The following is a 12,566-nucleotide window of genomic DNA, read 5'->3' as shown; positions in this document are numbered from 1 at the left end:
GTTCTTCCCTCTTGAAAGGAAGAAATTGAATTTTTAAGTACAGTGAACAAGGGATTAACAATTGGCAGGTCTTCAGCGCTTTGTCTTTTTGGCGAATCCCATTTAATCACATACTTTAATATTAAGCGAGGTCTGCCTATGCCGCTTGTCTGCGCTCGTGAGCGTCACTGATACAGACCGAGATGAGGGAGATAGAACGTAAGTCAGACCAATTGTGAAGAACTGTTTCAATTACCCTTTCTGAGGCCTTGAAAGAACCAACTTTAATTTGATGTGAAAAGTCAGCCGGGGCACGGGCGATAGAAAATTCTCTCCTTTGTGTGCGCCGATTGGATCATGCTGTGGAAAAAGACCCAAAAACTGCAATTATGCCTCTTTTGTGTCCTAGTAGATTTCTCCATTGTGTCTAATGATACGGTGCCATGCCATAGAAGTGAACAACAAAGCGCTCAAATATTAACTTTCCATGATGGAAAAGAAAAAGGAGAGGCTCTGGTTCTAAAAGGTCTGTGGAAGGGTTAAGCCTTTAAATAAAACTTCTCATATCCTACAAGCAGTAAACAGGTTCAAAGTAGGTGTCAGGAGAGTCTTCTTTTCACCTTCCAGAGTGACCTGGAATCTCTAGAACCCAGATATTGACTGTCTATATTGACTGTCTTATAAGTGACTAACAGTCACTGTCTTGGTATGCCCTGCCACTGAAATACGTATGCCTTTGTTGACTGATGAGCATCAGTAATGTTACAGGGTCGTTCAGCACCTAGGGCAATGATCCAGAACTGCACCCTCCTCCCCCCCTGTTGATATATGACATAGAATAGGTGTACTACCCTGCATCTATTGTTTGCCCCCTTGCTCCTCCAGCTTTCCCTCCAGCCCAAACACTTTGTCCTGGCTCTGGTGAGCATCAAAGAATGGGGGGGGCATCCATAAAGACATAGATGAGTGAGTTTGGGGTGGAGGAACTTGACAGAGTCCTGACACCTTTGGGATAAATTAGAGCGGAGACGTCCAGCCAGGCCTTCTCTTCCATATCAATACCTGACTTCACAAATGTGCTTTTGGAAGAATGGTCAAACATTCCCATAGACACACTCCTAAACCTTGTGGACAGCCTTCCCAGAAGAGTTATAGCTGCAAAGGGTGGGCCAACTCAATATTGAACACTACAGACTAAGACAGAGACGCCATTAAAGTGCATGTGTATGCAAAGGCGGGCGTCCCAAAACTTTAGGCAATATAGTGTATGTGTATTGTATGTGCGTGTATATATATATATATGAGAAAGGGCAGCAATGCGAAAATCTTTTGCTTTGGCAACTTGCAATAACCATGACATGGCTCTAAAATAAAACGGAGACATTTTCTCTCCTACTCCCTCTCTCTCTGTATCCCCATCTCCCTTTCTTTAGATAGATAGATAGATAGATAGATAGATAGATAGATAGATAGATAGATAGATAGATAGATAGATAGACAGACAGACAGACAGACAGACAGACAGACAGACAGACAGACAGACAGACAGATAGACAGACAGACAGACAGACAGATAGACAGACAGACAGACAGACAGACAGACAGACAGACAGACAGACAGATAGATTGAGTTTAGTTTTCCTTTGCCCCCATCTAGTAAGAAAAAAACGTAACCATTATACCATTATTAGGCAAGTTGAGTGAAGTGTAAATCTGTGTTTATTATTAATATTATAATACAGGATTTATATAGCACCAACAGTTTACACAGCTCTTTACAATATAAAAGGGACAGTACAATTACAATACAGTTGAATATAGATGGGTTAGGAAGGCCCTGCTCATGAAGCTTACAACTTAAAGGGAAGGGAAGGTGGTACAAAAAGTAATAGTTATAGGAGATGATCTGATGGAGGTGGCCGAAGTACCGTTTTTAGTTGGAGGTGGGCTAGGCTTCCCTTAAAAAGTGAGTTTTTGGGGATCACATAAAGACAGACAGGGTAGGAGATATCCAGACATACTGGGGTAGGGAAGTCCAATGGATGGGAGTGATTCTGCATGGAGAAGTCCTGGAGGCTATCATGGCAATGAGAGAGCTAGAGAGAAATAGGTCTTGGGAGGAGCATAGTGGACGATTTGAGCATAATGTTGGGATGAGGTTGGCGATGTAGCTGGAGGCTGTTTTACAGATGGCCTTGTACGTTGTGGTTAGTATTTTCAATTGTATACGTTGGGCTAGTGGACAAGGGCAGACTGGCAACTTTCGGCCCAGGGGGCAAGTACAAACCAGAGGCCCATGGTGTAGCTGCTCGCCCCCCTCCCACTCTCCCTCTTCCCGTCCTCCTCCTGACCCCAATTCTAGGCTGAAGACCTGCTCCAGGTACTCACCGGCTGAATCTAGGTTCCCAACCTAGCCAGCAGGGGGCGGTTGGGGGGGAGCTTGGACAGCTCATTCGGGGCTGGCTAGGGGAGGAGAGTCTCCAGTGGGGCATGTAACCGGCCTCTGCTCAGACAGTTTAAACCATCTATGCTGGGGGGGGGGGGCTGCGCTCTGTCCTTGTCTTAAACTCTTAAACAACGCTCTCAGTAGGTCAGTGGTGGGGACTTTTTACTTCTCTTCACCAAGAATCCTTTAGGCATGTCAGTGGCAGAAGCGGTGCAGCCTTTTTACAGGACATCAAATGGCCCAGGGGGCAATTGCCCCCCCCCTGCCCCCTGGTCCAGTCCTCCCCTGCTAGCCAGTAAAAGAATTGGTAGCGAGTGCCAGCAGCCACAGATCCATTAGTAAGTTTAGCAGCAGCATTCATGATAGACTGAAGGGGGGATAGCCTGTGTAAAGGTAGGCCAGTGAGTTGGAAGATGCAGAAGTGAAGGCGAGAGATAACCAGGGGGTGAATGAGTAAACAGTATATTATCCGTGCACCAAATAAAGTCTTGCATGGCAATAATCATTACAATTAGAAGCATTGCAGCTTTCCTTAAAGTGTACACTGTACTTAAAGAGTAACATCTGGTCTCTTTAGATACTTTTTGTATACTGCATGAAAGAGAATTTATCAGGGATATGTGGCACCATCATTTGACTATGTACATGCTACAGCGATTCTGGTGAGATTTTCACCGCTGGAGATTCTAGGAGACAGAATAAGCTGGCATGTGATTGAACTTCCCAGCATTCACACCAATTGTATTCATCGATGTAGCCATATTTAGTAGACTTTTCAATGTGCTTCTGGGTGGGATTATATCCTCTTGTCTCAGAATTTAGTGCATCCTCCTCTCACGCTTCAATGTGCATTGTTAAAGATGGTTGAGGAATCAAAAAACACTTGGCTTGTACTATCATAGACTCTCATAGACTCAATTTTCTTCCATTTAGAGGATGACAGTGCAAGTTGTATGGAATTACCTAGCGGTGCAGACTGGTGCCTTGCCAAATCAAAGCCACTTAGTAGATATGAGTTGTCTCCCGAGTTCACCAAACTCAGCATTTTTATGTTTAGATTGAACATACAGTACCTTAATTCCGTCTTTATTATACGTGAAGTGGATTTGCACATAGATATACTTCAGCTTGTTCAGCTTCCAGCAGCTTCTGACCTTCCACTAATTAAAACATCTACAGGGATGTCAACCCAGAAAGCTGTAAGATTAGGAAGCTCAGTGGCACCAAGAGGAATCGGTGGCATCGACCAATAGTAAATTTGATGAGATGGCTCATGGTAGAGAATAGTTAGGCAGCATCGGTGGCTTGCAATGCCTGCAGCTTTATGGACAATGGTGTACTAGTTAATACGTATATATATATATATATATATATATATATATATATATATATAATATAAATAAAGGAGGGTGCAAATGGCTTAGATTGAGATGGAAATGGCTTAACAAATCAATTAGGTATCCTGCCATAAAGCATATAGGCAATTCTGGGCTTTGTTTTTATTAGAAATCCCAGCACTGTTCATGATTTTGGCCCATAAACGTTTTGCCTACTTTGCAAACTAAATGGCAAAAAAGGCATCCTATAATAACTTGCAATTGTACAAATTATTTAAAAGGTGATATGAAGTTTATAAAGCTGTGAACCTTACTATGAGAGGGATTGTAGGTCATGTGTCACTGTCATTGTGTTTCCTAAGCTGGCTGTAAAGGTAGTTATGGAAGGACATTATCTACTGTGATGGTCTTGATCTGAATAGTAGCTGTTTATGTTCAACTACTGTCATGGTCTTGCCCTGAATAGTAGTGGTTTATGGTTAACCAATAGATTTATGATTGACCAAACACATTTCTAAACTTGACCTCAAACATCTAAGCCTTTCATCTTATCCTGGTAAAAGGGTTTGATGTTAAAAGGCCATGTCAGGTCACCAGTGGCCAGGTGACAACTACACCCTGTTGGGGACAGGGGTGCACCGCAAGGTAGTGAACCCATTAGCTGACTGCTGCGGGTGGACAGGAAACCTGAGCCCAAGATTCCCCAGGGCGCGGAGTCTAAGGCCCAGCAGGTGTTCACCAGAGCCTCTAATGGTGAGGATGGCCTTCACTGCAACTGAACCCAGGTCGCGGCCCCTGGGGTCCCCAAGGTCACGCTCAGTGAGGAGAGAGGGGAAGCAGCCACTCAGGACACAAGGGATAGATATGGGTGAGCCAAGGTTGGGGCAACAGGCAGAGACGAGGGTAACCAAGAGACATGCCAAAGGTCAGGGTCACAAGCAAACAGGAGTAGCCAAAGACGAGCCAAAATCAGTACAAAGAAAGGTAGACGTAGCACACGGCAGACAGGAACACAAGCTAACAAACAACGTTGAACAGCAAAGCAGACCTGTAGAAATAAGAAAAGGAAGCCGCTCAGGTGAGGCTAAGTAAACCGGTGCTGGTCAGATCCGCCATCCAAAACTCGTGCCAACAAAGAAGTTGGACCGCACTCGGAAAATGTGAAATCAAAGACGTCTTTTATTCCTCATAACGAATCCATACAGACAGTGCATTGAGAGACATGTCAGGTTGACGCGTTTCACGATATAGATAATCACTTACTCATAATGGTTATGAGTAAGCGATTATCTATATCGTGAAACGCGTCAACCTGACATGTCTCTCAATGCACTGTCTGTATGGATTCGTTATGAGGAATAAAACACATCTTTGATTTCACATTTTCCGAGTGCGGTCCAACTTCTTTGTTTGCAGCAAAGCAGACCTGCAGTGCACTAGTTAATATAGACTTCCTGGAATGGCCTGGGGTGGAGCCATACAGGGAGGAGAGACAATAAAAGGCAGCCAGAAAGAGAGTCAGGCCTCTAATGGAGACATGGAGGAGAAGGTAAGCTGCCAGACACTATTGCATGTCCATGACAGGTCACCTGTCAGGAGAGAAATCTAATGTAGTTATTCTTCATGTAAACTCCTGAGCCATCATACTTATCCTTGAGTCACTACTTACCTAGAACAAGTATGCCTCCTCCTATGACTCCATTGGCTGCAAACTTGTTGATTCAAGGAAGAATGGCACCCTAGTAACCTGCATCTTTAAAAACAAGATGGCAATGGTAGCTCCCATAATTTTATCTAACTAAATCTAGCTACCTGGCCATAATAAGAATTGGTAAATTCATATTTCACAAGAAGAGCAGGATAGATATGAATACAGAACTGTCTGGACTACTTACAGTATGTCCATTCTAGCCATCATTTTTGTTCTCCAGCCCTAAAGAAACGGAGCTGACGAAACGCATTGAATGCCTTTCTTTCTATGAACATTTCATGAATATCAAAAGAAACATGGATTCTTTCACTTTTTTTTTGGTTTGGTGCTCTTTTCTTTGTTTTGAGAATCTAAGCTACCTCCAAGCACCTACCAGGATGAGCCTTGCTGAATGTAGGTGACCTTGCCAGAGCTTGTTTAAAGTCATGAGTTTCTCCTTCATTTAATTGAACTAATATGTTTTTTTTTAAAGTCCCATGGCCTCTTGGATATGTCTCTTTGGATATTTTTTTATATTTAGTGACTAAAAAAAAACTGTCAGCATGCACATCATGATATTTCTACAGCAATAAAATTCATATTACTGCTGTTTTGGGAATGTCTTGATATTAGGGTTACCATAATATGGTAAGCAACTCTTAATTTTGTTCCAGAAGACAGAAAACTTTTCGTGGGTATGTTGAACAAACAACAGTCAGAAGACGATGTCCGTCGGCTATTTGAAGCTTTTGGGAATATTGAGGAGTGTACAATCCTTCGAGGACCAGATGGAAACAGCAAAGGTATGCTAGATACTCAGCATCGCATGGCAATTACAAAAATACTTTTTATTTGTATATTTTTTAATTAGTGAGTGCAAGGTCACAGCATCAGGTAGGTTGGCTGTATAGTCATATATTGATACAATGGCCAACATTAAATGGAAATCCTACTCGTGGCAGGGACAGCTCCTTGTAGCAATACAAGAGGCTCCACAATTCACATAATTCCATTGGCTTCCCCTTCTTGACCAGTCCTGGTCTGCATGCCCAATGAAAAGTATCAGTGATCATGTGATTGGCTGTCAAGGTGGTCACATGATCAGGAGTCGGTCTCACCAGCTATCGGGTGTTAGTAGGGACTGAGATCTGTATTATGTGCTGGAACCGTGCACAGAAACCTTGTCCACTCATTGTCGCTTATGTGCGGCATGTGGGTGCATAAATCTCCCCCCTTTGCTGCCACACATACAGTATGTGTTTTGTGGGTGGCATCAGTAAGCTGCATTACCGGATTTCACCAGCAGATGGAGATTATTATTTGGGGCTGAACTTTAAGCAGATATGTAAGACACAAATTTATACAGCTCTATATTTGGTAATACATCATTAAATGTATTTTTAAATGCAAGACGTTTAAGTACCGGAATTTACCTTGGTGTGAGTTTCTGTGCAGCAGAGCTCAGACTGGGAGAGAAACAAGCAGCACTAAGATCCAATCAGGTCATGGTACAGTGCTCATATGCTAACAAGGAACATGCTAACAGGGGGAAAGAGAGAGATAAGCTCATTAGTCTGCTGCTTTTCCTTTCACTGTTCAGTCACTTGTGGGGGCACGTCCAGGATGACCCATCTATAAGACTGAGGACATCTAGTGGTTAAAAAAAGTACTGAAGGGGAAATCTCTGAATTAAAGATAATTATTGCCATCCAGTAACAGGATGGGGGAAGGACAAGACCTGTAAGTGTTACTTGACTGCAGCAGAGAAAACTCAGGTCTCCCACTCTGCCAGATAGGGTCGCACTGTGTAGAAGAGCTAAGTAAATCTCAGGACAGGATGGACAGAAACACAGATCTGTTGGCTGATAAACTTTTCCCTTATATGTATTTCATCTTTGTATTTAGCTGTTTGCCTGGAGTTCAGCTTGAGTTCATAAAACCCCAACTACAGACGACCACTAGAGGGCCAATTCTAAACTCTATGACATAAAATTATCATAATACGGAACAGCAAGAGTGCAATGTTGTAAAAATGTAAAAGTCTCACTAAAAGTTACTGTCACACAAATGTTCTGATTGTAAATCAAACAATGTCCGCTTACTGAAAACACACCGCGGTTTGCCTTTAAACGTAATACATCGGCCATATGTTAGTGAGCGTTGACTAGAAGGATTAGATCAAGACTTACAGTAAGAAGGCACAGACAAATGTCTCTGGCTCCCTTTTCACTTTAATCGAATGAATCATTTCTGTAGACTTCCTGGGACTGTCACATCAACAATATTCCATCTTCCAGCACAATACAAATTCTGTAATCCGACAAACCTCCCCAGGATAAATCACATTTAATGAGAGTTTATCTACTGATCTACGTATGGGTCTTGACAGGTCCTCTGTCCATAAACTTCTCCTCCGCTGGAGTCGGCTTTGACTACAAAAACTTTTATTTATACAACAATTAATCGCTTGCGAGCTGCAGGAAATGGCAGATTACGAGGGAAAAGGAGACACAACAAGACCAGCTGGCTTTTGTTTGCCGGAATGCCTGGGTGGGCACTGGGCAAGATAGATGACAAAGAGTTTCCAGTCTAGCGTTGTTTTCTACATAGTGGTAATGGGGTATTTTTAATAAGGTAAAATTGGCCGGAATTAACCACTTTACCACCAGAGGATTTTCCTGCTGTACGTCCAGGCCACTTTTTGCGATTCGGCACTGTGCGACTTTAACTGACAATTGCGCGGTCATGCAACGCTGTACCCAAACAAAATTTACGTCCTTTTTTTCCCACAAGCAGGGATTTCTTTTGGTGGTATTTGATCACCTCTGCACTTTTGATTTTTTGCGATATTAATAAAAAAATGCGACAATTTTGAAAAAATAACAATATTTTTCTACTTTGACAGTTAAAAAATATCCAATATATTCAATTTTTGCCATATATTTAGGCCAAAATGTATTGAGCTACATGTCTTTGACAAAAAAATTCTCAATAAGCGTATTTTTAACCCCTTTAAGACCGGAATATTTTACCCCCTTCCTGACCAGGCCATATTTTGCGATTCGGCACTGTGCGACTTTAACTGACAATTGCGCGGTCATGCAACGCTGTACCCAAACAAAATTTACGTCCTTTTTTTCCTACAAGCAGAGCTTTCTTTTGGTGGTATTTGATCACCTCTGCGCTTTTCATTTTTTGCGATATTAATAAAAAAATGCGACAATTTTGAAAAAATAACAATATTTTTCTACTATGACAGTTAAAAAATATCCAATATATTCAATTTTTGCCATATATTTAGGCCAAAATGTATTGAGCTACATGTCTTTGACAAAAAAATTCTCAATGAGCGTATTTTTAATCGCTTTAAGACCAGAAGATTTTACCCCCTTGCTGACCAGGCCATATTTTGTGATTCGGCACTGTGTTACTTTAACTGACAATTGCGCGGTTGTGCGATGCTGTACCCAAATTAAATGTATGTCCTTTTTTTCCCCACAAATAGAGCTTTCTTTTGGTGGTATTTGATCACCTGTGCGATTTTTACTTTTTGCGCTATATACAAAAGAAAGAGCCACAATTTTGAAAAAATAGCAACATTTTTCACATTTTTTTATATGAAATTTCCCCAAAAAAATGTAAAAATCTAAATTTTTTAACTTTTTTTGCCAATTTGTTTTCTGCTACATATTTTTGGTAAAAAAAAATTGCAATAAGCGTATTTTGATTGGTTTGCGCAAAAGTTATCGCAGCTACTAACTACGGGAAATTTATGTCATTTTTATTGTTTTTTTTTTAACTAGTAATGGCGGCGATCTGCGATTTTTTTTGAGGGACTGCGACATTGCGGCGGACAGATTGGACCCTTGACTGCAATTTTTGACACTTTTGGGGGTACCAGTGACATTACTACAGTAATCAGTGCTATAAATATGCACTGTTACTGTAAAAATGACACTGGCAGGGAAGGAGTTAATTTTTATTGGTGATCAAGGGGTTAATGTCTGCCTGGTGCTTACTGACGTGTGTGGGGGGAGGTGACTATGTGACACAGGGACAGATCGCAGATTCAGCTATGCTGAATCCTGTAATCTGTCCCTGCCTGTCACTTAGGAGATCCGCCCACTTTGTTTACACAAGCGGGCGGATCTCCACACTCGATCCCGACGATCGGGGAGGAGCGGCGGTGATCACCGCCGCTCCTCCCCTGGCCCGACTCCCGCTGTAACTGAATACAGCGGGAGCGAGCCTCCGGCGGCGCGTGCGCGCCGCCCACAAGGGGAGGAGTCCAGCGACGTAGGTCTACGTCGCTGGACGATAACGAGCCACATTGCCGCAGTAGCAGCAATGTGAGCGGTCGTAAAGTGGTTAAATGTTGACTTTTGTTTCAAAGTGGGCTTTCCGAATTAAAGGAAACTCCACTCCATTTTGGAATTAAATATTGACTTGTGTTTCAAAGTGGACTTTCCAAATTAAGTGGACTTTCTTGGCGCTAGCGCTAGAACCACTGGCTGTCAGTAACAGGTGGGGGTCCACCATTAAAGCCCAGCTCTAGGCAACAAACTATTATCCCTTGCGGTGGGGCTTCATCAGCATTGTAAGGGTTAATTGCTTGTTTAGGTCTAAGGGAAACAGAAAAGAAGATCAACTTACCCGATTCCCCACTTCTCCCTACTGCTAGACCAGTCCCCTCAGCATTTTCTCATCAAGGCCAAAGCTTGGTCCATAATCCTATATGGACTTGATGATGCATGATGAAGAGACAGTCGGAAAGCAGGGCTAATTGCTTACTCCACTAGTTGGCCTGCTTCAGAACCTGGCCGACACATACCAGCCACCCACAGCCCACATCGAACTCCGTTACTGCAGCTGATGAGTACATATGGAAGGTTAGTAACCCTGTTACTCACCATACTTCTGATCACCATAGCAGGGACCAACTGAGAGCTGTGGACACTCCTTGGAACAGGCCTGATGTATTCCAGGTGGTTACAGGATAGGCACTGCCTGGACAAGGGGTGGGCTGGAGAGATGGCTGCCCTGGGCCCAATGGCTTACGGTAGGGATGGGGTGCTTTCTTCTGTTACAAGGCTGGTCAGTTTGACATTTTTGCCCTGGGCACTGGGTGACCTTGTCCCACCACTGAGAATAGGGCTCAGACACACATAGTTACATAGTTACATAGTTAGTCAGGTTGAAAAAAGACACAAGTCCATCTGGTTCAACCAAAAAAAGAAAAAAAAAAAAAAAAACCAACCATACAATCCCATATACACAATCCTATACCCACAGTTGATCCAGAGGAAGGCGCAAAAAACCCCAGCAAAGCATGATCCAATTTGCTACAGCAGGGGAAAAAAATTCCTTCCTGATCCCCTGAGAGGCAATCGGATATTCCCTGGATCAACTTTACTTAAAATAAATTTTAGTACCCATTTATATTATGTACCCCTAGGAAAGAATCCAGACCCTTTTTAAAGCAATCTAGTGTGCTAGCCATAACCACCTCTGGAGGGAGTCTATTCCACATTTTCACTGCTCTTACAGTGAAGAAACCTTTCCGTATTTGGAGACAAAATCTGTTTTCCTGTAGACGGTCCTCTTAGACAGTCTGCCGAACATCTAAGGACCATGCCACTTGGAGGCCCAGATCACTTGCCACTTGCTTTATGGAGGGGGTCTTCTCTGCACTGACATAAGAGAAACCTCATCTCCGAACCACCATCTGCCCCAACCTCCTCAGGATCCTGTATCCCACACTGTGTTTCCTCCATGAGATGTACCTTTTCAGCACTGTGGCATAACTTTGTGCTGTCCCTCTTCACACCTTTAGAGATACCAGGCATCCACTCCAAGGCAGTCAGAGGCTCAGTAAAACTCCCAGGAGGAGGATCCGTGTGACAATAGCGAATTTTAATTCGCTATTGTCACACAATGGGTGGGCTCGGGCGCACTGCTCTGCGCCCCGGGTCCACCCTTTGCTGAAGCCTATTAGAGCCTCTGGCTCTAATCAGATGATTAAGAAAAAACCCATTGAAGTCCATGCGTCCAGCACCCCGCATGTAGATTAGGGGGCCGGACACATGGATAGCCCCCAACGCACCGGCCACCACTGGCTCCTGGGCTACTGATGATTCATTTTTTAGTGCCTTTTCAGTTTTGCAGAAACACACTACAGTCCATTTAACATGATTTCCTATGGGTCACGTTGACATCTGCATTGTATGGGAAGGGCCAGGGAGCAGCAATTTGTGCTTTTGGTTTCATAGACTTTTATTAAACAAAAATGTGTATGGAAAAACGTAAAATGCACCTGGAATATGCATCAACTGCAACCCGCATAGGTGTGAACCAGGCATTAGGGCATCCCAGTCTTAGTCCGTAGGGTTCAATCTTGAGTTGGCCCACCCTTTGCAGCTATAACAGCCTCAACTCCGCTCTAATTTATACCAAAGGTCTTACATAGTTAGTTAGGTTGAAAAGAGACACAAGTCCATCTGGTTCAACCAATAAAAAATAAAATAAAACATAAAATCCCATATACACAATCCTTTACCCACAGTTGATCCAGAGGAAGGCGAAAAACCACAGCAAAGCATGATCCAATTTGCTACAGCAGGGGAAAAAAATTCCTTCCTGATCCCCCGAGAGCCAATTGGATATTCCCTGGATCAACTTTACCTATAAATATTAGTACCCACTTATATTATGTACACCCAGGAAAGAATCCAGGCCTTTTTTTAACGCAATCTACTGAGCTGGCCAGAACCACCTCTGGAGGGAGTCTATTCCACATTTTCACAGCTCTTACAGTGAAGAAACCTTTCCGTAATTTGGAGATGAAATCTCTTTTCCTCTAAAGAGTGCCCTCTTGTCTTCTGTGATGACCTTAAAGTAAATAACTCAACACCAGGTTAACTATATGGACCCCTATGTTGATCATATCCCCCCTAATCTCCTCTTCTCAAGAGAGAATAAATTCAGTTCCTCTAATATTTTCTCATAGCTGAGCTCCTCCATGCCTCTTATCAGTTTGGTTGCCCTTCTCTGCACTTTCTCCAGTTCCCTGCTATCCTTTTTAAGAACTGGTGCCCAAAACTGAACTGCATATTCC

The 12,566-nt window shown here is 43.0% G+C and overlaps 1 protein-coding gene across 14 annotated transcripts in view; it reads left to right on the top strand.

Annotated features, from left to right (window-relative positions):
- The window catches only part of CELF4 (CUGBP Elav-like family member 4), a 1,612,756-nt gene that overhangs the window by 1,334,051 nt on the left and 266,139 nt on the right, over nucleotides 1-12,566 (top strand). For 10 of the 14 annotated variants that reach the window (XM_082261568.1, XM_082261569.1, XM_082261559.1 and 7 more), the window contains one exon: nucleotides 6,127-6,255. In XM_082261568.1, coding sequence (XP_082117694.1) covers nucleotides 6,127-6,255 — 129 coding nt within the window. The remainder of the gene's footprint in view (nucleotides 1-6,126; nucleotides 6,256-12,566) is intronic. The other 4 variants (XM_082261567.1, XM_082261563.1, XM_082261564.1 and 1 more) reach the window with 1 other exon arrangement.

The sequence above is a fragment of the Pelophylax lessonae genome (assembly GCF_965119305.1).
Source record: "Pelophylax lessonae genome assembly, chromosome: 1".
NCBI lineage: Eukaryota > Metazoa > Chordata > Amphibia > Anura > Ranidae > Pelophylax > Pelophylax lessonae.
This window is presented reverse-complemented; position numbering and strand designations above follow the sequence as displayed.